Genomic DNA, 26,095 nt, shown 5'->3' with positions numbered 1-26,095 from the left:
CTGGAGTTCTCATGATATTGTTGAGCAGCTGATTGCCAGTTTCTACAGTTTCTCAGTTTCTACAGTTCTCAGTCGGTAGTCAGCAGACATGTTTTGAGCGCCCACCCTAAGCAGCGAACCATGGTGGCTGTGGTGCCAGGGGCAGTGCCAAGATGGACACAGAGATGAAGGGGTCTCTACTCTGGGGAGTTCACCAACTAGTAGCTCATTGTCCTAATAAGCCTCAATGTTTAGGTGGAACTGAGAAGAAAAGAAAGAGCAAGGAGTTTAGGAACTGAGAGCTAGCCCTTGTGACCCTTGAGGAGAGACTGTGGTGACGTTAAACTCATTTGCTAACCCAGAACTGGATGGAACACAGTGAATGGATGGAACTGGATGGAACACAGTTGGTCTGTGACTTACAAACACATCTGTCTGATAGTCCATTTTCCCAGCTTCCTGGGAAGTCCGCAATCCCATGTCTCAGTGGTTTATCACAGCATTTTAAAGAACTTCACTTTTTATCGAATGAAGGACTTCTGAGAAGTAGCAGTTCGGCCTCTGCTTGAATACTGCAGATGACAGGTCACACTGTCTGACAAGATGGCCTAATCCATCACTGATAAGTTCCTGTTATTGTTCCCTTCCTGTTATTTCCTCCCATTGGTCCTGGTTCTACCTCTGAATCTCCATAGAATAAGTCTAACGTACCTCTTGTGATGGTCCTCCAACTATTTGAAGATAAATTGCCATTTTCCTTTCCTAAATCTTTCTTCTCAGGCCAGATTTCCTTCCTTGAGATTCCTTTTACTGATCCTGGTTTCCAAATCCTTGACAATTTTTCTCATCTTCCCTTTTGATTTTGGGGGGCCAGAACACAGTTAAAAACTCCAGATGGGAGCTGTCCAGTATGTAGCACAATGGTGGTTTGGATAGTGTTGATTCAGCATGAGATTTCAGCAGCTTTTTCTGAAGCCACTCTTCAGTTTGCAGTCACTTCAAATTCCTGGATAGTTAATTAAGAAACCAAGACTACTGTTCTATACTTACTTGTACACTTGAATCTTTAAAAACCAAAACAGGTCTGGGGCACCCGGGTGGCTCAGTTGGTTGAGCGTCCGACTTCAGCTCAGGTCACGATCTCACAGTTCATGGGTTCGAGCCCCGTGTCGGGCTCTGTGCTGACAGCTCAGAGCCTGGAGCCTGTTTCAGATTCTGTGTCTCCCTCTCTCTCTGCCCCTCCCCCGTTCACACTCTGTCTCTGTCTTAAGAATAAATAAACATTAAAAAAAATTTTTTTAAAAAAACAGGTTTGTATTTGTTTCTATTAAATGTGATCTTAATAGTGTCAGTTGCAGTTCCTGGCTCCTCCCTCTCAGTGCCTTTTTGAACTTTGATTCAGTACTTTTCTCTCAGTCTTACATCATCTACTAATTTGATAAATATGCTTTCTCTGTCTTCCTTTGGATTACTAGCAAAAATGGTGAATCAGTCAGGACTTTATACCAGTCCTTGTGTTATGTTGCTGTGGACTTTCTCTTGCTGTGTCAGTTTTGGTTCATGAATTAGCACCCAGGCATGATGATCACAACTGAAGCCCACATTTAAAAAAAAATCTTGTCTACAAGGTATTGTAAGAGGTTGTCAGATGCTTAAAATAATCAAGATGTTCTCTGTGGCATTTCCCAATCTGCCAGTCTTGGTATCCTTGTCAGACCATGAAAATAAGGTTAGTTTTTCATGTCCTAATCTTAGTGAAACCACAGTAGCAATCATTTATTTTTAAGTACTTATAAGCCACATGTTCAATAATCTTTTTGTTTAAGTCTGCTGGGAATCAGCTGCAATCTACTCTTTCCTTTATTGAATACCAGGTTTGCTTGTTCAGCTCCAGATTTCTGACCCAGATCTTATTTGCCATAATTTATTTCAAGTTATTTTGTTTATATTGTTTACTTTGTGGAAATGTATTCAACGTTCAAAATTTTTTAAACTATAAAATAATATTACAGGGGCGCCTGGGTGGCGCAGTCGGTTAAGCGTCCGACATCAGCCAGGTCACGATCTCACGGTCCGTGAGTTCGAGCCCCGCGTCAGGCTCTGGGCTGATGGCTCGGAGCCTGGAGCCTGCTTCCGATTCTGTGTCTGCCTCTCTCTCTGCCCCTCTCCCGTTCATGCTCTGTCTCTCTCTGTCCCAAAAATAAATAAAAAATGTTAATAAAAAAATTTTTTTTAAATAATATTACAGTGGAAAGTTTACCGGCCCTGCTCCCAGGTACCCACCACTCCTCCCCATAGGCAGCCACAATTAGCAGTTCCTTGTATATCTTTTCAAGGATACCTTATGTGTGTATAAACAGGCAAATGCAAATGTATGTTTTCTCACCTTCTGTTTGACCCAAATGGTAACATGTTATACATACTCTTCTTTCTGCACTTTGCTTTCTGTACTTTATAATGTATGTTGGTCATCTTACATATCAGTATATGAAGAGTTAACTCTTTTTTAATAAGTGCCAGTATTCCATTGTCCAAATGGAGTCTCTTGGTTCCATTTTTTAACCATTTTTCAAACAGTCTTCCTCTGAGGAACTTTTAAATTGTTTTCAGTCTTTCACCATACAAACCGTGCTGTAGTTTGTTGTTTTGCATACATGCAAGAATATCCATAGGATAAATTCCTAGGAATAGAATTGTAGTTAGGAAGAGTACATACATCTGTGATTTGGGTAGATGTTGCTAAGTCACCCTCTGTAGGTTATGCCGATTTCTACTCTCCCCTGCAGCCTATGTGAATGCCTGTTCCCTAAACTCTTGCTGGCAGAATGTGTTAACCGTATTTTTGGATATTTGCATTTCCGATAGGTAAAAAATAGTATGTAGGTATTTTAAGTTTGTATTTCTTATATTACACCAGGTTGTGCGCCTCTTTATACACTTAGCTATGTGTATTGCCTTTTCTTGACCTGTCCATGTGCTTTACCTGTTTTTCTATTGTGTTGCTGATCTTTTCCTTATCGGGTCTACAGGAGCTCTTTCTAAATCAGAAAATTAACTTCTAATAGGAGCTCCCTGGTTGTCATTTGTCTTGACTTTGCTGAAGGTTATTTTTGTCATAGAACTTATTTTAAGTCGTCAAAATTATCCAACTTTCCATTTATGGTTCCCAGATTTTGTGTCATCATTAGGAAGATCAGTTAGTACTTTTGTATTTTAGTTCCTTTACCTTCAAGTCTTTGATTCACTAGAAGTTTAACCTAGTTCCAAATAAGCAGAATATGATCCAGCTTTTACTCCATATGGCTACTCATTTGTCCCGAGTTTATAGACTAATGCATTTGTCCCCATTGATTTGGAATGTCACTTTCATCCTATTTTTACTTTCCTGTGTTTATTTAGATGTATTTCTAGACTATCCATTCTATCCTAGTGATCTGTGTGATTATTCATGTGAGAGTACCACATGGGTTTGTTTTGAGGCTTTGTGTTTTAGAATCTAGACCCATCCCCTCTTGTTGTTGTGGTGGTGGTGGTTGTGGTTGTTGTTGTTGTGGTTGTTGTTATTTACGTAGGCTTTATGCCCAGTGCAGAGCCAGACACAAGGCTTAAATTCACAACCCTGAGATCAAGACCTGACCTGAGATCAAGAGTTGGATGCTTAACCAACTGAGCCACCCAGGCGCCCCTCTTATTTCTTTAATCCAAATTATCCTATCTGCTCAAGCAGTTTTGTTTTCCTGTTTGGACTTTAAAACTGTTTTACTCCTTCCCTTCACACCCCCTCCGCCCTGAAAAAAAACCCTGTAGTATAATTATTGCAATCACATTAAACTTATAAATTAACTTAAGGAGATTCAACATCTTTATGGTATCTTTTTAGTAAGAATGTGGTATGATTTTCCATTTCTCCAAGTTTCTCTTGTGTTGTTAGGAATGTTTCCTTCATATAGATCCTACAGAATTCTTAAGTTTACTATTATAAGCTTATTTTTTAAATCCTACTGTCTTACTGAATTGTTTACTAATTATAGTTGTTACTCAGGTAAATCTCATGGATTTTCTAGGTGTGTTATCTGTAAGAAGTGATAATTTTACCTTCTCCATTCCAAGTTTTACATTCGTGATTTCTTTCTCTTGTCTATTTGCATTGGCTCCTATCAGTACAGTGTTAAATAATAGGCAGCTTCATATTGTTCCTGATTTTATTAGGAAAACTTCTAGCTTTTTCCCTATAAACATATTGCTGGCTTTTAGGTTGAACCAGAACTAGTTTACCATTTTAAGGAAGTCATCTATTCCTATTTTATTGAAAGTTTTTATCGAGAATGGATTTTGAATTTAGTCATGGCCTTTCAGCATCTATGAAGATGATCATACTTTTTTTTCCTCTCCTTTGATCTAATAATAAAATCTTCATATTAATGGATTCTGTAATATTGAACCTGTCTTTGCATTTCTTGGAAAAAAAAAAAAAAACACCTGGTTGGTGGAGTATTCTTTAATGTAAAATTCTTTCCATGTAGCTTACTAATAGACTTTTTTCATTGATTTTTGCAAGTGGGATGGCCCTGTCCTTTTTTATAATATCTATGGATTTGGTGTCAGTATCATGCTTGTATTATAAATATAATTTGGTAGGTTTTCTTTGGAGCAGTTTAAATACTATTTGAATTGCTTATGCTTTTGTATTTTAAAGGTCTGGGCCTAATGTCTGTCTGTCTTTCTTTTCTTTCTTTCTTTCTTTCTTTCTTTCTTTCTTTCTTTCTTTTCTTTCTTTCTTTCTTTCTTTCTTTCTTTCTTTCTTTCTTTCTCCCTCCTTCCCTCCCTCCCTCCTTTCCTTTCCTTTCCTTCTTTCCTTCCTTCCTTCCTCCCTTCCTTCCTTCCTTCCTTCCTTCCTTCCTTCCTTCCTTGCATAGAGGGAGGTAGTTCTTTGATAACTTTCTCTGTCAACTGTCCTATAAGGGGGTAAGCACATGAACTCTTATGACACGTTGTCCAGGTTCAAATTCCTGGTCAAGCCACCTTTTAGCAGTATGACCTTGGTTATTTAATCTCTCTCCACCTTCATTTCCTTGTCTATAAAGTGAGAATTATAATAGTGCAAACCTCATAGGGTTGTTCTGAGAATTATATTAGTTAGTAATGTCAGGCACTCTGAACATTACCTGACATATAATAAATGGTCAGAAAGTGCTAGCTATTTTTATCATGTCTTTTTCTAGGAAATTGCACCATGATTCTTTGAGAGTATGGCCATAATTCTATAAAGTCCCACCTGCCCCCATCTTTAGTACACTGGGATATGTATTCTCCATCTATGGAGAGTAATGTTCATGTAAGTAAGATATTGCTCTCACCCCATTGCCTTATCTGTAATGGGCTTCCCATCCTTCTCAAGCATGTTGTTTCTACCCAGTTGCAGGTCATTTGCCTTGATAGGAAAACAAAACCTTCAGAAAACGGGCATAGGATATGTTGCTGTCGTAGCTTTGATGGCCTTTTTGGTTGTCCCAATGTGTTTTGTATAAGCCTTAACTTGTTCCAACTACAACTTCCTATAATTCTCCTTCTGTGTTTCTTCTTGCATTTTTTGATTACAACTCTTGTAAAACCTGAGTTGAGCAGAGAGTTTCATGTGGAACTGGATTGGCTCATTTAGTTTGGCTCATGCATGGGGTTAGAATTCTGCTTTTTAAGAGTGTCCTATTTTTGTCAGAGTTCTGACCTTGGAAAACAACTGCGTTCTGGTTGCTTAGGGCGTATATGTCTAATTATAGTCAGTGTTCCTTCCCATGGTATTACCCTCTAGAATGATAGTCACTTTTACCTGAGTTGCCTGTGGTTTGCTGGTTGGTCTGAATGAACTCTAGTTACAGTTTGCATCTTCACTCTTGATAGATTCAGCTGTGAGAAGAGTAAGTAGGGAATTTCTTTTGCTGTAGGATTCATTTCTGAACACCACGTACCTCTCTGTCGAGGGTAGCCTTTGGCTGTGGCACAGCCTGTGCCTGCCAGCCACTGGGCTTGAGTTTTACTCATGTGTTCAGTAGCCACTATATTGCTGGTCATCTGACTTACCCGAATTGCATTTAATTTTTTTCTGGAGTTAAAGATTCTTGCCACATGTTTCTCTCAGTTGGGATGCAAGATTAATGAATTCCTCTTTGTAAAGTTTAGAAGCTGGTGAAAAGGCCTCAGACGTGTAGATAATTTTGAAAACACTTTCATGAAAAAGTAGCTCATTAGATTCACTCTTTTCTTATTTGTTTTTAAAATTTATTCATTATTGAGAGACGGAGACACAGAGCGTGAGCAGGGGAGAGGTAGAGAGAGGGGGAGAGACAGAATCTGAAGCAGGCTCCAGGCTCTGATCTGTCAGCACAGAGCCCGATGCGGGGCTCGAACTCACAAACTGTGAGATCATGACCTGAGCCGAAGTCGGTTGGTCAACCAACTGAGCCACCCAGGCGCCGCTCACTCTTGTGTTTTAAGAGTGAGCTCTTATTGGGTAAAGAGCGTTGGTCACTAGGTTTTCCTGCCAGAACTGGCCTTCAGAAATCCAGTGGGTGAGTGGTGTAAGGCAGACCATACCACAGGAGATGTAGCGATTGGTGCCTTCAGGGAGGGCGTAGTTCTGTGAGGAGGTCTTATTCTGCAACCAGATGGGCTCAGAGCCAAAAGGAAATTTCCCTGCTGATTTAAACCCCTTTGAGTTTTCCAAATCAGTATCTAATGCATTTGCAAAAGCACTGCAACTGCTAATCGCTCCCATGGCCTCATCTGGCCAGCCAGCAACAGGCTACAAATCGATCTTTGTACAAGGTGTTTGTTTATAATTTATGGAGCTGATAGGAAGGCAGAGCCATCTGCTCCTCCAGGCATCAGTATTTCTAACCCCTCCCATTCCCTGCTAGGGCATTTTCACTTGGAAATCATTTATAATTAGGAGGAGATTACATTGCGGAGTCTGGAACATGGCTTCCTGCTGTCTTCTGCATCATTTTTTCTCCCCCTGGAGCTGCCCCCTGAAGCTCTTAAGCAGCTTTGATTTGAAAAATCCTTTCTTTCCTAACCTTTATTTCCATTCTGAGCTGCCCCATCACCCTTCCCCACGTGTGTTTTTGCCTTTAAGTGCAGGGCAGGTTGCTGGAGCTACAGCTCAGGGATCAAGGACTGTTTGGTAAGGCAGCAGTTTTCAAGTGTGGTCCCAGACCAGCATCATCAGAGGCATCTGGGAACTTGTTAGAAATGCAAATTCTCAGGCCTCACCCGAACATTCTGTGTTTTAATAAGCCCTCCAGGTGATTCTGATGCATGCTAATACTGGAGAAGCACTGTGATAAGGCGAGGCAGAGAGCAGAACAAAGATTTCTACTGGTGTGTGGGTTGCCAGTGCCTTAGGCTTTATTTCACTTCACCTTTTTCTCTACCTGCTTACATTATTGTTCAGTCCAGAAAGGGTGAGTTGTCCTTGTCATGAGTGCATTACTTTCCTATGGCCCCAGAAAACAAGAAACCTCTCCCTGTGTAAATTAACTCATCAAAATTTCAGCCTCATGAGGAGAAGCTACACAAGTGAATTGAAGCAGTGACCACTCACCATTGTAACTGAACATTTCCATTTCCATGTGGGAAATTAATAGACAACGGGCAGCAAATGTAAGCCACTAATTGGAACTTTGAAATAAAAATGAAATTGTAAACACACCACCCAGTGCTCGCAGAAGTGAAGCTACCAAATCACTGTGTGCCTGCCACATCCCCTTCATTAGGACAGGAGTGAAGCCCCGGGTCACTAGCTGCACAGTTGCTGCGATTAAACATACGCCTGGAGAAGCTCTGCCTGAGTTTTCGGCATTCTCTTTTCATTTGTCATTTGCATGTCTGTCTGTGAGCTCCCTGCAGTGACTGGGAGCACTTGTGAAACTGGGTGGAGTTGGTGGGGAAGGAACAAAATTTGGGAGGTGGCCATTGATTTGGATTCATCATAATGTAGTAAACACAAACACAGTGGCTTGGACTGGAGGCTGACAAAATGCTTTTCTGTCTATACGCCCAGTTTTTCAGCGTTTTAGAGCCAGGCTTTCCAGAAGAAGGAAAACCTTACTTGTACTGTCCTTGCCACCCTGGCTCCCCTTAGGAATTAATCTGACAGTAAGCAGTTAAGTGCTTTTTATTTTACGTTGGTGGTGAGTTCTGAGGGTCACTGTAGATTTCTATATGTTCAACTGAGTTGTATGTGAGCACACGTGAGTGAGATCTATGTATCAGGGAGATAAGAAAGCCTACTTTCATAAAATAGCCATCATGTGTTTTTAAGATATTAAATGTGGATAAAATGGTAATTGTGCAAAACTGTTTTAAAGTTTGTTATAGTCTCAATTGTCAGTTTCTTTTTATCTTTCTGAGGGTTGTGCCAGCCTCAAGTTTAGAAGATCAAGATGGACTCACTCCCAAAGCTTCCCCCATTCCTTTCTTTTTTTCTCTTTTTTATATATCGCCAATTGGAATCATGTGTCAGCCTAGGGAAGGAGGAAAAGATCGTCATTTTTTGGCACCAGGCTGGGGACCCTGAGTAAGGAGCAGACGGTCTCAGTGCTAACTAGATAAATCTAGCCACACAGGCTAGAGCAGATGGTGGGTTGGAAGTTGAGCAGTACAGAGCCCTAATGGTGATAGCAGTGAATATTTGGATGTCATTATTTTATTAGTTAGCAAACAGAACCATCCTTGTGGTCCCTCCTCGGTTTTATGTGTAATGGTGCTGTAGGTGTCAGCCCCCAAGAGTTGGCACAATAGCCTAATCAATGTGTTCTGATGTCTTTTTTGATCTACTTTGTCGTCTCTGTAACTTCATTAACAACACACAGGGAAAGGAGGATGAATATAGAGTATTAGAAATTACTGTGGGTCCCTGAGCCCCTAAACCTTAGGCCCCTGAAAAGCAATTCTTTGTTTTGTTTTCCTTAATTTCATGGGGGAACTTGCCCTTGACCTTCCTTCCAGGGCAGGCCTTTTGACTTCCTAGAATAGATCACCTGGAATCTGGTGAGTGCAGCTGAGCTTGATTTTTTTTTTTTTTTTTAACCATAATGCTTTTGACAGTGGACATTCAAGTAGTCTCCTTCAAATAAGAGAAGGACTGAAAAGTTTGTTTTCATGTGCACTTGAAGTAGATCTAAGTGAGACAAAGCCCAGAGGAACTTGGTCCCTTTGGATGTGTTGTGCCGTTCTGCTTGTGCCCTTGGTGTGGGCATTCTGCTCCCAAGCTCACATCAAGGGTAAGCTGCTTCCTCTTGGCAGGGAATTACACAGTGGGCTTCGGAGATTCAAATGAAAACCCAAACAAAGCGTGCAGGCACAGGACCAGTGCTGGCCAACATCTCAGTCCTGTCACATGGAGCAGATCCTCCCCACATTCTTCCACCACCCCCACCCCCACCCTACTCCCTCCTGCTGAGCCTGATGCCTGGCTGACCCTGTGCATAATTCTTTGTAGCTGCCAAGTACAGACTGAGGCTGCCCCTGGCTATTTGCTTATGGCATTGGTAAGGCCTACGGCATAGTGAGAAATGAGGAGTTCTAGCCATCCAGCCACAGCTGGGCTTTGTTTCTCTTTGTCCTCTCTTGTGGAGTTAGGAACAGGTGTTAACAAGGACCTGTCCAGAAGTCTGAAGTCTCTAAATGTTCCATTTCCCTTAAATGAGAAAGTAAGGCACAAACTCATGAAATGACTTCCTTCTCCAATGTCGCATAGCAGGTGTGCAGTAGGATCCTCACCCCAAGGAAGCTTTACCTGTATCACCTTTCTCTTGGAATCAGTGGTTTTGCATTTTCATTCATCTTAGTTTTGATCTCTTGGACAATAACAGCTGCTGAGTGGCTCTCCAGGAACAATTTTTAATAACTTTTTCCATATCTAATCTCTCAAATGATGTTTCCAAAGTGTGAGCTAAGACTCAGCAGGTGGTTGTGATTGTGTTGACTATCTGTCGTTTCCTATTAAAATGGTAAAAGAGACATATCTTTCCAGTCTCTTGTGTTGCTTCTTCCATGAAATTTTAGTTTGATTGACAAGGCAGCCTTTAGCGTTTCTAGAGAGGGTTCAGGCCCTTAGGAAAGCCCCCAAATTTCTTGGCCCAGAATTTTTTACACCATCAACTCCAAACTTTCTTACCCTCTTTTCTTTCTTTGTCTGATGCAGCCTCCGTGAATGTGCTGGTGCAGAACTGCAAGATCTACAATGATGCCAGCTGTGACATTTCTGCAGATGGCCAGCTCCTGGCAGCTTTCATCCCTAGCAGCCAGAGGGGCTTTCCTGATGAAGGCATCCTGGCAGTGTACTCCTTGGCCCCCCATAACCTGGGTGAAATGCTCTACACCAAGCGATTTGGTAAGGGAAAGAAAGCCCAACCTAGTGACAGAGGGATGCCGGTGCCTTTGCATGGGCATTCCTAGGTGAGGTATAGCTTAGGTTGGAGTACTGATCATATCCTGCCCCTGCCTCCTTAGGGCACAGGCCAGAGGAAGATTGCTTGGCAGGAGTCTTGGCTGGTAGCATTACAGAAAAATCTCAGAATAAGAGTCCTTCCTGCCATGACAGCATCACCAACATGTTTCTGCTGTGATGCCCATAGATAAAGGAGGAGCTTTGGTCATGGCTTGGAGAAGCTTATACACCGTGAGGCAGTTTGGCCTTGTGTATTAAAAGCCCCTAAAATTAATGTTCCCTTCAATCCAGGAATCCCACTTCTAAGAAAATAATTAGGAAACTATACAGAGATTTATGTACGAGGATGTTCACAGTAGTGTTACTTATAGAGAAAATGTCAAATGGTGAAGAATTGCTTAAATAAATAAAGGTGCATTGATAGAGTAAAATACCATCTGGCCTTTAAAATGCTCTTATAGAAGAATATTTAATGGTGGAAAAATGGTCCTAATGTATGAAGTGAAAATAGATTTCAAAATAGTATTTTCAGTATGGTACCAATTTTTTTAAATGTGATTCTATGATGACAGTGGTGAGCATTTGTTAAGTACTTTCTGTATGTCAAACACTGTATTCAACACTTGAGACACCTTCTCATTGTACTCCTCACTGCACTCCTATGAGAGAGCCCCTGGGTAACCAAAGACGCAAACTGAAAATAAAGAGAAAAGACTGAGAGGGAACATTATTGCCTTGTGATGGCAAGAACTCTGGGAAACATCTCTCTGTTCTGTTGGCTCTCAGGTCCCAATGCCATTTCGGTGAGCCTGTCCCCAATGGGCCGATACGTAATGGTGGGCTTGGCCTCGAGGAGGATCCTGCTGCATCCCTCCACAGAGCACATGGTGGCCCAGGTCTTCAGACTGCAACAGGCCCATGGTGGCGAGACCTCCATGAGGGTGAGTGCCACGGCTTATGCCTCCACTGTCGGGCAGCTCTCCAGGCTTGGCAGGGTAGTGAAGGGCAATGGTGTGATCTCCCAGCCTAGACTAGAGGTAGCATGTTCGTAAAGAGTAAGGAAAGACTGCAGTCCGGCCCATCCATGACCAGCTTTTGGAAGCTCTGGACTATTAAAAAGCAGGAACTTTCTCACACCCTCGTTCCTGAGCTGAGCTCCCCAGAGGCCTGAAAGTGTCTTTGGATGAAGACCAAACTGAGTACCTCCTTACCTCAACACGAGACCTTTAGTCTGGTGATACATAAAGGACCCAGTGAAATATTTATGCTTATTTAAAAAAAATTTTTTTTGAAGCAGCAAACTATAAAAATTGATAAACGGTATACTATGAAATGTTCTTTTCCGTGGGTTGTAATCATGTTGGAGGATGAGGCCTTTCGGTAGCGCTGTGCTCTTAATCATCTCGTCCATTTCACTACCAGAGAAAGGTCCTGTTGGGGCCCTGTCTTGTCTGAGGTGGACCTCTCTTATACTGCCGTAAAAGCCTTCTGGGCATCATGGGGTTAGTGGCCTTCTGAACTCAAGCATACTAGTTTCTGACTGAGTTCCCATGGGGGCTGATTTGCTTTTGCTGAGGGGAATTGAGCATTTGAATGGTTCTCTAATTAGATGGTATTTAAGCTCTGTCTCAAGCTAAGAACCTATGAATTCCCTTAGCACTTTGTGCTGTGCCATTTATAGTTTTATGCACTTGTTTATGTGTTGTTTTGTGTTTTCTTTAGCTGAGTGGTGTGTATGTTTAATCTGCCCAATTAGGTTCCGTGTAAGCTCCTTAGGGGCATATCCCCCAGGGCCCTTCATTTAGTGCTGTGCATGTAGATGTTTGATGCCTGGAATGGAAGCATTTGTTTTTTTAAAGGAAAAAAAAAGAGAGAGAGAGAGATAGGATCCACTGTGTAGAAAGTGACGGAAAGTGGGTGGCCTAGCATGGTTGTCGCCAGCCTCTTCTCCCTCCCATCTCCTACAGGGACCCTCTATCCAACTCTGCTGAGCCACTTCCAAGCACCCGGAATTTCAGAAGGTGCTTTCTTGTCAGTGTGCCTTTACTTGGACTGTCCTCTCTCTCAAACCCAACGTCCGTAGCTCTTCCCCCTTTTCCAGGACCTTTCCAAATCACTCCCTCTTTGTACCACCATTGTACCTGGCTACTGGCACGCATATTCACACTCACCACATCAGACTGCACTTACTTCTTCCCATGTCATTCTCCTCTTTGGAACTGTGAGCTCTTCGTGAGCGAAGACCATATCCATTTCGCCTTTATGAAGTTCAAGTACAAATAAGGAACTTGACATCTAGGAGAAGCTGAATGAATGAAAGAGGATCTCAAGGCAAGCGTTCTCCTTAGCATTTCTAGGTGGTATCGAGCAGAACCAGTGATAGGTGACAGCATATTCCACCAAGCGTCTGAAAGGGGTGAAACATGAAACAGGCAGTCTGTGCCCTTGAAATCATACTGCCAGGGAAGTCCCAATTCTTGAATTCCAGATGACTTTGGAAATATCTGATATTAGGTGATTGGGAGAACACATTCTGGGAAGTTCACAGGCCTGTTTTCTTACCTAGACATTTGAGGATGGACATTAAGGTTTAGTTTAAATATTCTTATTTTGGTTCTCTTCAGATTCGGATGGTAAAAGTACCTGGTGTCTGCCTTGCACCACCTAGAATCCTGGTCCCAACAGCTGTTCTTCTAAATCCTTCCTGCCTAATTGTGGAATAATTGTTTATAATCATTAAGAGACAGGATCTGATTTCGGCAACACTAATGGACATCTCCAGCCTCTTCCGGAAGCCAGGGCTCCTGCCCAGCTCCTGGGCATAGCCTGCCAGTCCACCATCCTAGCAAGGTTCCTCTTTTCCATAAGTAGCTTAGAAACATCTGGCTAAGGGCAAACAGCTACAGGGCGGAAGCCAAGATGTTGTTACGTATGGGGCTGGCAGCTCAGGGAATGCAGTTGGAGGAGTCTGCTGAGGAGATATGGTGATCCGTTGCTGTCCTGCTAAGGGGCTCAGGGCAGCTAGCCAGCTGCTGCATGCCTCGTGACAAGAGCTATTTCTCAGGCCTCCTGGTGAGGCTTTTTTGATTCTCAGTAGGCACCATCTGCCACTTAGGGAGCTGAAGTGACTAGAAAGCTCCCATTTGGGAAGTGTTCCTCTCACCTAAGAGACAGGATCCAGGCTGCTGAACAAGGTTTTGCTCACCCTGTGTCCACCACATCTGCCTTTAAACCCCTGCACTACAGAAAAGTTTCTGGTTTTCCAGGTCTTGGTTGCCCCTTAACATCCAAAGGCACCAAAGCACTCAGAAAATATCCCTGAATTCAGTCATTGGTGGAAGGGAAGACACCAGCTTTTTTGGATAGCTATGCTGTACCACCGTTTAAGTCAAGGAGGGCCTTTTTGTCTGAGATCAGGGAGCGAGGGTTTAATGGGACAGTAGAGCATCTTCCTCTTTGCACAGGTAAGTATGGGTGGGTGTCTCCATCTGTAATGTAAAGCTTTGTCTTTGAAGGAATGCTTTTGTGGGTGATGGGCCTGTCCTCAAGCTTCTCTACCCAGAATTCATTCCCCTTCTTTTTGGTGGTCCTTGGAAATCACCATGATGTAATATTCAGAGGGGTAAGCTTGTTGGGTCAACTGACAGTCCCAGGAGAACATCCTCCAGAGCATTGACTTACCTTATTTTAATTCCCACTAAGTGACATCTCTCCCCAAGAGATGATCTCTTACCCAGCCCCATATGAACACTCTTCTGAAAATGAATCGCTGATTGCTGCTTTGCCTTGATGCATTTATTCTAAGCAGTTTTCAGACCTCTGGATCAGTGCTTCTCAAACTGTGTTCCTCCAACAACCTGTGTTAGAACACCTGGGGTCCTTGTCAAAAACAGACATGACCACAGCAGCGGCGGGGTGCGGGTGGGGGGGCTACATATCTGCATAAGAATGGGGCGGGAGGGGTATCTGCATTTGTACACCAAACTTTCCAAGTAATTCTGATAACACACTTGAGTTTGAGAGCCGCTGTTCTTATGGACTCCTTTCTTCATTTTAGGTTTCTGCCCGCAGCCCCTTCAAGCAAGGGGGAGAGACACAGTCTCTGGTTTACATGTGGTTTTATGCGTGGGGCTTGGATCCTTGGCTAATCCTGTCACAGGCGCTGTGGCCTTTGTGCTCCACTTCCTGCCAGACCTCACTTAGCTTGTTGGCTCTCTGTGCTTCCCCTCCTGTCTTCTCTCAGTTGTTGTTGCCTTCAAGAGCTCTCCCATGAATATCTGCGTTCTGGATTCTGTTCTGCCCCTGTGTTGAGCCATTTTAATTTTTACCTTTGTTTCTAGGATCACGGTCTTTTTGATATTTCCCTTCTCTGCTTCTGAGACTAGGCTCAGTCTTCCCGACTTTAGTGTGGTTGGCAAATCTGGAAAAGTAAGACTGAGCACATATTTGATCATCCCCTCCCTTCTGCCCATTCCAGGTTCCTCCAAGCTGAGTATGCTATTCTGTGACTCAGGGTCTTATTTGTGTCTGGCTACCTTATACTTGAGCCGGGGAACGCTCTTTGCTAGTTTCTGTTTGGTTTTTGAAGTTAGGCATTTGGAGATTGCTGAGCTCAAGTTTTGCTAAATTCTCAAAACACTGAACTGCCTGTGTGCCCTCTCTGCTTTCATTTTCTAATTGGAATAAGGCATAATATTGTCACAGAAAACTGCAATTAATTTTCTAAAATAGTGGCAACTTGCACATTGTAATAACTTTGGTTGTAACCAAGTGAAAGCATAATAACAAAAATATAAAATTACTAATGACACCAGAAATAGTCCTACACCAGACTGTTCTTCCATTTTTATATCAGTAATAAGTGCTGTTTTACCTAGGGCAAAAGTCAGCAGCTGTAGGGGCTGGGGAGTGGTGCCGGGGCATTTTGAACTGGAAAGCAAGAATAAGGATTAGTGCTTTCAACACCGGAATTAAGGTGCTGTGTATTCTTTTTCGCAGATGCATGGACCATCCCCCCAACAGGTGGGGGATGGGGGCATAGAAGTGGTTCAGTAAGAACCGAAGAGGATCCTTGTTGCATAATCCCTACAGGTCCTAGAGGCACTGGTTGCTTGAATCTTCCCAGTGCTGGTTTGCTTTTCTCTCTGGTCATTTTATTGGCAGAAGTGATAGATGAGGACACTGTCATTTGACTTGGATGGGAGAAGCTCTAGGAGAGAAAGCAATTTAGCTCTCCTTTCTCTGTGGAACAGCATTGTGCTTTTCAAGGCAAAGCCTCAAATACTTAACAAGGTCCATTTTATTGGAAGCTTTTTCTTTGTGGTTATGTGGTAAAACTGCATTTAAGTGTTGAGCAACTATTACCTAGGCAGATTGTTAGTTTGGAGGGGGTGTTGGAAAGAGAGGCAGCTCCTCTCTCCCCCTTCTCTCCCCTTTACTCCCCTCTCTTCTTTCTCCCTGTCTCTCCCTCTTCATTCCTCTCCTTCCCTACTTCTTCACCTTGCGAGTTCTGTTCTTCAGTGGTGGACTGTCCCTATGTATATCTTCTTCCTCTGGGGCTCTGGCTGTAGAGATCTGCATCCCCCTCATTCTCTAGGCAGCGGGGAAAGAACACAGATTTGTTACCATTTTTTACAGACCTACGATCTACTCTTAACTAACTGGACTGTAGTTCTCAATGTGTACTCTGCTGAGACCACATCAACATCATCAGAGAACTTCGTAGAAACTCAGATTCTCAGCCTCATGTGAGGCCTGCTGAATCAGGCTAGGGGTGGGGTCCAGCCATCCTTGTTTTACCAAGCCTCCAGATGACTCTGCCCACAGTCAAGATTGAGAACGAATCATTGGCTGCATGGAGATTCTAGTTAGACCTCACCTATCAGTGTAACTTTGTCCTTTTCCTTTTTGCTCTCACCGTCCCTAGAACCTCATCTGGTTACTTCCATGGCTCCTAATAACAGTATCTTTCAGATACTTCTAGCAAGTTGAGAAATTGATGTGTATCTCCAGCCTAAAGCATTCTGCATCATGCTAACATCCTAGTGGTAGTACTTTAAGAACTAATGCTGTGAGGCCTTTTTCCATTTCTGATTAAAATTCTTACCTGCCCACATTTGACTTTCCTTGAGCTCTTAACCACAAGGCCTTGCCTGCTTGCCTGCACTCTATAGAATACAGAGATGCTTTGGCTTAAAAAGTGAGAAGCAGTATCTTTATCTTTCTCTCCAGGCCCTTCCCCATCTAAAGGAGTACTTCTTCAGTTCCTTTTTCCAGTATTCCACTCACTGTTATCCTTGGATGGGAGACATCACTATGATGCCCATTAATGGATGTCATCTTGGTTATAAAGAAACATCAGTTGTCTTTCTTTTATAGCCATTTTCTGTCACTTTTATAGCCATCTTCACAGAGCCTAGTGACTGATTATTATTATAAATTCATTAAAATCAACCACAGCAAAGGCTTGATATCCAGAGTGTTCAAATTAGTCATAACTAAATTGTTGCTTAGATCTTAGGGCAGCATGGGTGTCCAGCGCTGTCAGCCCTGGCCAGTGTTTATGTAACTAACGTGTACAGGCTCTTTGGGCCAGTCCTAGCTCCATGCTTCAGTATATAATCTTCACTATAACCTCTTTGCCCGGAATTTAGCCTGTGACATAATCTACTCATCTCTACTTCCCTAGATTCTGAAAGTTTGATTTTCTTTTTTTTTTTTTTTAAGTTTTTTTTTTTTTTTAATGTTTATTTCTGAGACAGAGAGAGACAGAGCATGAGCAGGGGAGGGGCTGAGAGATGGAGAGACACAGAATCTGAAGCAGGCTCCAGGCTCTGAGCTGTCAGCACAGAGCCCGACGCGGGGCTCGAACTCACAGATCGCGAGATCGTGACCTGAGCCGAAGTCAGACGCTCAACCGACTGAGCCACCCAGGCGCCCCTGAAAGTTTGATTTTCTTTTTTTAAAAATTTTTTTTTTCAACGTTTATTTATTTTTTTGGGGACAGAGAGAGACAGAGCATGAACGGGGGAGGGGCAGAGAGAGAGGGAGACACAGAATCGGAAACAGGCTCCAGGCTCTGAGCCATCAGCCCAGAGCCTGACGCGGGGCTCGAACTCACAGACCACGAGATCGTGACCTGGCTGAAGTCGGACGCTTAACCGACTGCGCCACCCAGGCGCCCCGAAAGTTTGATTTTCAAAAGTCACCTAGAACTCTAGTCAATCTAGAGTATTCCCCAGAAATCTAAGGGAATGAGCCTTTCTTAATCTTGTCTGGCCTTGGGAGTGGCAAAAACCAAAAATAAAGATATTTTATTTTTGTACCCTGGAAGGAAGGGTAGTATTTCTTCAAGGGGGGATTGGGAAAAAAGAGAGACAGCTTTGTTGTCAGAAATGATTTACTCTTTCCTAAGATTTTGTCCTCATTAATTTTCTTAAAGCCGCCTGTCAGTTGATTAAAAGCTGCTTCCGCTGCAATTATCTTAAAGTTGACTTCTGAGATGTGACACAAAGCATCTATCCTCAAACAGTGCCTTTCTTCAGCACATTGCAGGAAAGGGGGAGGGAGTATGGGAGAATTCAGGGGTGTCTCTGATGCACTTTGTCAGAGAAGGGAGGGGGCAAGATAAAACATTAAAAATAACAGTAGAGCTGCAATTAGTTTCGGTGAATTTTTCCATGACAGATTTCTCTAAAGTAACTCTGATGATTTCTTTTCTCATGGTCTCTCAGAGTGCAGCCTATTCTGTGTGTTATTCTTTTCACTCAACAAAGTTTAATTGAGCCCCTACCATGGGCCAGGTGCTTTGTGAGGTCTGGGAAGGCAGTGCATAAAATGGACCTGGTCCCTGCTCTCTTGCTACACAACTGGCGGCTGCGGCTGCTGCTGCTGCTGCTGCTGCTGCTGCTGCTGCTGCTGCTGCTGCTGCTTCTTCTTCTTCCTCTCCTCCTCCTCCCCCTCCTCCTCCTCCCTCCCTTCCCCTCCTCCTCCTCCCCCCCCCTTCTTCTTCTTCTTAATGTTTATTTATTTTGAGAGTGAGAGCACAAGAGGTGGAGGGGCAGAGAGAGAGAGAGAGAGAGAAAGAGAATCCCAAGCAGGCTCCATGCTGTCAGTGCAGAGCCTGACACGGGGCTCAAACTCACGAACCGTGAGATCGTGACCTTAGCCAAAATCAAGAGTCAAATGCTTAACCCACTGAGCCACCCAGGCACTCCCACAACGGGCTTCTTGACTGGTCTTTGCACTGCTGTATTCCTAATCTTCCCTGCACTTGGCACACAGGAGACACTGAGGAACGTTCCAGGAATGTGTGTCCCTTTGATACCTTGTGTGCTGTATGTTTCCTACATATGTGTGAAGATATACCCCTTCTTACGGCCATCATCAGTGCGTCTAGCACATTTCTCCATAACAGTAATTGAAACTATCAAGGAGATAATCCTTACGAAAATAGGGAGCGTCCTGCTCATTTCACAATTTTGCCCAATATTGGGTTCTTGGAGTGCTAGTCCCAGCACTGAGACATGGTGATAGATTCCCAGTAGATAGCTTCAAAAGCGAAAAGCAGAACAGTTAGGTTTTTTTTTCAAGAATTGGTAAGAGAACCAATTCTTGCATTTGTAAAAGCTAAAAGTATTTTAATATATTTCAAATATAAAATACAAAGTATTTTAATGTTTAACTGTCCTCAGAGCGCTTCCAAAAATATCAACTAAAACGTATTAAATGTATTGGAATATATTGAAAGACTCTCTTATCCAAGGTGAATCTCTAGAATAACTTCTCATTTGGCCATTTCCTTTGAGATTCATGAAGCCAAGGAAGTTTAAGAACTTGTGCTGTGCACAGACATGTGGGAATAGGAGAAAATAATTATTTTAATTTGTTCTAGGAGCGTTCAATGCCTTGGTATTTCATTTAACACCAAAGTAGATCCCTCAGCTGAAGTAACCTCTGCTTTGTCCTAATGGCTTGAGATGCCTTTGGAAAGGCATCAGGCCAATTGAAAACTAAACTTCTTGTCCTCTGACTGCTCTTTGGGAGCTCTTTGAGAGGAATGAGTGAATAAAACAGAGTTTTCAGATCCCAGCAAATCACAAGAAGTTGGCTAGAAGTGACTTCAAGGGAGCAGATTATCAATGGCAGCAGAGGGCAACACATTCCAAGAGTTAAGTAAAGGGGACCCCAGGCGGGCTCAGTTGGTAGAATGCACGACTTGATCTCAGGGTGTGAGTTCAAGCCCCACATTGAGCCTAGAACTTACTTTAATTTTTTTTTTAATGTGTTTCATTAAAAAAAATTTTTTTTTTTAACATTTATTATTGAAAGAGAGTCAGAGCATGAGCAGGGGAGGGGCAGAGGGAGAGGGAGACACAGAATCTGAAGCACGCTTCAGGCTCTGAGCTGTCAGCACAGAGCCTGACGGCGGGGCTCAAACTCACAAACCACAAGATCATGACCTGAGCCGAAGTCGGATGCTTAACTGACTGAGCCACCCAGACGCCCCTAATGTTTTTCATTTTTTCAACTTTTTTTTTTTTTTTTTTTTAATTTTATTTTTGGGACAGAGAGAGACAGAGCATGAACGGGGGAGGGGCAGAGAGAGAGGGAGACACAGAATCGGAAACAGGCTCCAGGCTCCGAGCCATCAGCCCAGAGCCTGACGCAGGGCTCGAACTCACAGACCGCGAGATCGTGACCTGGCTGAAGTCGGACGCTTAACCGACTGCGCCACCCAGGCGCCCCATGTTTTTCATTTTTGAGAGACAGACAGAGAGAGAGAGAGCAAGGGAGGGGCAGAGGGAGACACAGAATCCAAAGCAGGCTCCAGGCTCAGAGCTGTCAGCACAGAGCCTGATGTGGGGCTCGAATATGAACGGCAAGATCATGACCTGAGCCAAAGTCAGACATTTAACCGACTGAACAACCCAGTCGCCCCTAGAACTTACTTTAAAAAAAAAAGTTAAGAAAAGGAGCTGTCGCTCTTCTTTTCTGTTGGGAGAGCTTTGGTTTAGGACAAGGGTGATCTAGGCAGATTTGTTCTTGCTTCAGCTGAATAAAGGGGAGAATTAGGTGAGCTCATATTCTGATTCTTATTTTTAAATGGTCACTTTAAAAACAACCTCCTACAAGTTCTATACTCCAAAGTAGAATATAAAGAAGGCTTAGAGACAGTAAAAAAAAAATTAAAATTTCTGGAAAATGATCAGATTTTCCTAGGGATGAAGATACTTAAGTAATTCATGAATCTAAGTAAATCAACAACTTGAAAGGAAGAAAAGATAAAAGGTGAGCAGTCTCCCTCCCCCTGCCTGCTCTGGGACTTGTGCATTTCTCAGCCTTGGACAAGATGGGTAGTCATCCATTTCCAGTGGAAAGGTCAGCTGTCTCTTAGCATCTGCTTTCCATTGATTTTTCCCTCTTCCCAGAGAGTTAATTTTCCTCTAGTAACCCTCTCTAAAGGCTTAAGGCCTCCCTTGATCTCCATCATTACCGAGAAGGCATTTCTCCTCCTCACAGTTCCTTTCCTCCTCTTGGCTTGGGTCTTCTCTTGTGGCCAGTCCGTTTCCAGTTCCAGTCTGTTTCTTCCTACCACCAGCTTCCATCGTCTTAGTTAAAACAGGGGAGATCTGCTGAGTGCACTCGACCTCTTGCCGCTGTGGAGCCGTTCCAATTTTACAGATGATGAGATTCCCCAACACAAACAAGATAACCACAAAGTTTTTTCTTTCAGCTTCTTATCTGAGCTGATCTGAACAGTGCAGTTTGCTACTCAGACTAATGGTCTGAGCTTTATTGATATGCAGCCGAAAAGAAAACATCTTCTTGAGGGCAGCAATACATTTTTCGTCTAAATTTTAAAAGGGTGGAGAGGAAGGTTTCCCACTGAGCAACTCTGGTTGCCTCTCATTCTTTTCCTGTCTTTGAACAAGAAACAAGATCCCTTTAGTTTTGATCTGGGAACTGTATTCTTTTGCTCCTACTTCTGTTAAGTAGAGTTTGGGGGATGGAAAGGCAGGTGGTACACGAGATGGTCTTGGACCCCAGAAGTGAAAGAATCATCCTCTTGTCCCACTCTCTTAGGACCATAAAGACCTTGGCGACCTGACTCGTTCTCTGGTAATGTGCCAATATGGCACTGGCTCTCCTTCTAGTACATTGATTCCAGTTCTCTTCATAGAGTTTAGACAGAAAAGAAAACAGTCTGCTTGGGGAGGGGGTTGCTGTCAGCTTTTGTAATATACCAGGGAACATCTGTAGCCAAAGCTGGTGAAACCAGGTCTCTGCCAACATGAATCAGCAGCTGGGTTTTGTGTCCCGCCCCACAAAGGGTCTCCAGGTCCTGATAATCCTCCTCTAACGTAATGGAATTTGGTGGTACAACTTCATGGGGTGTCTCTCTTGTCAGAGGGAGAGAGGGATTTTTGGTAGGCCACCCAGCTTTGTCCTTGACGAGTGGTAAGGAAACCTTTATTGGTGATATATTTGGGGTGTCTTTAAGTGAAGGCCAGAGCTGTCCCTTAACACTATCTCAGATCTTCTTTCTCGTCAGTGCTGATGAACCTTGAGTGTACAGAACCAGAGCTAGACCCCACTGGAATCTGGGAGGAGATGGCTCCCCCAGTCACTGGGCCAGATAGACTGATAGTTGAAAGCAGCAATGTTGGGAGAGTGGCCAGAGCTACCGAACCGTCTGTCAGCATTGGGGAACTTGTTGGGCAGATACTCTTTTTGTCATTAGGGCTGACTAATTGTGAGGAGAATAGCCCCCTCTGTGAGGTGCTTTGAGAGCTCCAGCCAGAGAATGGAGCGGAAAGTCCATCTCTGGGATGGTTCGGAAAATGGGCCAGGTTCTCATTCCTCTAGGCTCCTTTAATTTCAGGCATGTGTGAAATCAGGAGTATTGGACCGGGTGGCCTCTCAGGACTGTAAATCAGAGTCCTGCCCATCTGGCACCCTCTGTGCTCTTACTGCACCCCCTCCCCCATATGTTTTGCTCTCATCTCCCTCCTTCCTACCCCCACATTAGAGTGTGATAAGCAAGCTGGTGCTTATCAGGAGTCCTGGAGGCTGCTGATCCTCACGTGGGATCTTCTGGCTTCCTGCCACAAAGCAGGATTTAGTCTAATACCCAAACACTAGAGGAGATGGGCACTTGGGAGCTGCCCTTTCAACGGTGTTTAAGGACTTGACGGGGTGAGGGGCCCGGGGGAACTGCCATAGAGAACAAATTGATGTCCCATGACTACTACAGCCATAGAGGTTGTGACTGTCTGTGCAGCAAGGTCTAGGGGTCTCAATCTTTAATTACTTCTCCCCAGTGCATTTGACCTTGTCTCACCTGAGCTGGGTCATCCATCATACTGGTCTTTTGAGGGTTTTGTCTCCAAAGTAGGTTCCTGTGCTTAGAAGCAAATTGATAGTATTTGCTTGTTAATTTTTCTGCAGCAACAGACTATAAAAGGTAAACTTGTGATATGTGAGAGGCTTCTCTGCTTCTTTCCTGGTCTGGAACATTTCTGGAAGAATTCTCTTCCTCTTTGAGACCCATCAAAAAACTCAGCACAACCTTAAAGCATCTACTTTACTAACCTTATTACTCCCCCTTCTTACAAGGCTACTCTCTCTGCCCAGCTCCCTGAAGTTAGGAATGAATCATTGTGACTTCAGCTGAGACTCCCTTGTGAAGCTTTGTAGAACTGTCACAGGTCAAGACTGAAGCTCCCCTAATCCAGCCCACTAAAATTAACACACATCCCTCCTTAACCCTGGTGTACCCCACTCATGCCATCTAACCTTGGGGTGAAGGGAAGTTGAACAGTCAATGATCCCAGACATAGTTGTTTGTCCTTTGAGTGTGTGTCCCAACTCATTTAACCATGTGGCCTGCAGGTGGGACAGAAACTACTGATTTATCTTCTGGGAAGGAAAACCTCTGTGAGAAAGGGTAAAGGCACCACACCCCATCCCCTGACTTGAAGGAAAGGGTTGAATAGGTGCAAAGGGAAAATACAGGTATTGCCACCTCCACAGAGAGTCAGCCATTGAGGCTGGTAGAGAACGGAGCAATGAGTTCGTTCAGAGCACCTGCTAGATATATGTGTGCAAGGAAGAGACTATCCAGAGGTCAAGCAACCATGTTCTACATGACTAGTTTAGAAATTCATAAACTCCATTGGGCTCTTTTTTTAGTAGTCTCCTCAGTTAGACCAAAGATTTTTGCTAATTCTTACATTTGGAGTTGAGTCAGAAAGAGAGGGCACGGGAGGTTCTTAAAGCAGCAGCTGTGGTGCCGTCAGTCTTCTGCCTCAAAACAGAGCCAATTCCGTATCTGTAAGAGACCCATTCAACCTCAGGACCATTGCAGGGCCGTCCGGGCGGTGTGCCATTAGCCGCCCAGGCACATTTCTCAGCGCCACAGAACCTGGAAAATTATTCATAACAGGATTCTCTGTGTATGTGTCGGTATGTTGAGAACTCGTGCTGCTGTCCTCTCCATTCTGGAGCCCGTCCTGGTGAAAGCATTTCAGACAGATAGACACCCAAGGCACATGAACAAGTATTCCCACATCCAGGGCTGCTTATCACTTCATGCTTATACGTGCAGTGGACCCTTAGCTCAATTTTTACTTACTTCCTCTTTTTTTTTTTTTTTTTTTAATTTTAAATCTCTCATCAGGATAATTTTTAAAGTAATAATTATTGTACCACCCTAAATTCCTTGAATATTACTTTCTAAACCACATCTCATTTGGTCTTCTTTGTTTTTTTGTTTTTTTCCATCAAGGGACAGGGAAAAGTAGATCATCCCTACTTTCATTCCTACTTTATAGATTAATACCTGAAGAGGCTAAAAGGGAAAACATTGACTACAACTCCAGTTGCTAGATTCTTGGCTTCATGTCCTCTTTGTAGACCCGAACCATCTTTTTTGAAGCCCCAGATGCAGATTCCTGATAATAATAGCAGCAGTTACCATTTATGAGCTTGCACTGTGCTGGACATTTTATACACATCATGCCTTTTCATCTCTCCACAATTATTTGGATATTGGTATTGTATCTTTTTTTTTTTAATGTTTATTTTTTTTAAGAGAGAGACAGAGCACAAGCAGGGAAGGGGCAGAGAGAGAGGGAGACACAAAATCTGAAACAGTCTCCAGGCTCTGAGCTGTCAGCATAGAGCCGGACGTGGGGCTCGAACTCAAAATGTGTGAGATCGTGACCTGAGCCAAAGTCAAACGCTTAACCAACTGAGCCACCCAGGTGCCCCTGGTGTTGTATTTTTTTAAACTGAGATCTGGAGAAGTTACTGTTCTAGAGAAGTGTCAGGACTCCAACCCAGGGCTTTCTCGCTCGAAGGAAAGTCACCATCCTTCATTCTCCCAATGTCCTGCTCTCTGACTAAAGTTGCTGTGGAATGTCGTGCAGCTCAGAGGCCAGAGAAATTGGAGGCTCTCTTTCACCTACTCCAAACCCTTAGCCACAGCTGAGCTGCCTCCTGAGAAAATAGTAGCTTTGGAAATAAGCCTACTATTGAAGGGAGATTCTCCCTTGGAGAAATGGATACGATCTATTTAATGGTGATTTATATAAGCTAGAAAGAAGTCATGTACCTGTGTGTTCAAGATTCCCCTCTTCCCTGCTTCCTACATCTTAGCGCACCTTTTAGGTTTCCTTAACAATAGCAGTTTTAACATTGCTTTTAATTAGATGAATTAAGAATGTTCTCTGGTGTTATCACCCCCTCCCGCCCCCCTATCACCTTCAGTTCTCCATTGCTGTAAGAGCTGTGATTTCCATGGTAACGGGACTCCCAGTTGAGCTTGGCTCTCACTGGTTTGTCTGGTCAGGGGAACGTTAGGAGCAGACCTTCCTGGGGAGTGGAGCTCTGACAGCCTTTCCAGGGGGCTACCGTAAAGCCACGAAGTGAGAAGAGCTAAAAGGTTGTTATGTTAAGGAGAGCATGAGCAAGCTTCCTGCAGAAAAGCCTAAGTGACCCCTAGCCTTGCTGGACAGAGTTGTAGCCTTCTCCTAAAGTCGAGGGCCCCAGGCTCCCCCTGCCACCTCAAGTTCTGCAGTATGTGTAAGAGGCCTTCTGTTCCCAGCCTAACTGGCTCCTTTCCTCCCTGTGGTTAACTTGCTTCCGGCCATAGAAGGGACTTGGTTATTCTTGGTAACAAATTGTTTCTCCTCGAATTCTCTTTTCTTCCCTCTTTTCTCCCCCACCCAGAGAGTTTTCAACGTCCTTTACCCCATGCCTGCCGACCAGCGGAGACATGTCAGCATCAACTCTGCCCGTTGGCTGCCCGAGCCAGGGCTTGGCCTGGCCTATGGTACCAACAAAGGAGACCTGGTGATCTGCCGACCAGAGTGAGTGGCCCAGGGCGGGCGGCAGCACGGGTGGGAGGGGGTCATCCAGGCTGAGGACGTGAGTGATCAGCACCATCTGTGGGTCTGGCCGTGAGGTGGGGTCTTGTAGAAGGGAAATCGAAATTCTGCTAGGGCCTGCCTCATTCTCTGCGTCACTGCATGGAGGGTCCTTTTAGCTTGAGGTTGCTAGCGTTAGCTCTCCGTCCCAGAAATCTTCAAAAGACTGGTTTAGTTATTATGTCTTCTTAAACCTGAGGCAGTATGTTTTTTCTTTGTTTTCTCTTGTTCTCTG

At 43.8% G+C, this 26,095-nt stretch overlaps 1 protein-coding gene across 8 annotated transcripts in view; it reads left to right on the top strand.

Moving 5' to 3' along the window:
- AMBRA1 (autophagy and beclin 1 regulator 1) overlaps positions 1–26,095 on the top strand; it is a 180,540-nt gene that overhangs the window by 137,908 nt on the left and 16,537 nt on the right. For 7 of the 8 annotated variants that reach the window (XM_047877453.1, XM_047877452.1, XM_047877450.1 and 4 more), the window contains 3 exons: positions 10,184–10,372; positions 11,216–11,370; positions 25,664–25,803. In XM_047877453.1, the coding sequence (XP_047733409.1) occupies positions 10,184–10,372; positions 11,216–11,370; positions 25,664–25,803 (484 nt within the window). The remainder of the gene's footprint in view (positions 1–10,183; positions 10,373–11,215; positions 11,371–25,663; positions 25,804–26,095) is intronic. The other variant, XR_007156198.1, reaches the window with a different exon arrangement.

Source organism: Prionailurus viverrinus, chromosome D1 (assembly GCF_022837055.1).
Source record: "Prionailurus viverrinus isolate Anna chromosome D1, UM_Priviv_1.0, whole genome shotgun sequence".
Classification (NCBI taxonomy): domain Eukaryota; kingdom Metazoa; phylum Chordata; class Mammalia; order Carnivora; family Felidae; genus Prionailurus; species Prionailurus viverrinus.
The sequence above is the reverse complement of the archived record's forward strand: the minus strand, read 5'-3'. Positions and strand labels throughout refer to the sequence as shown.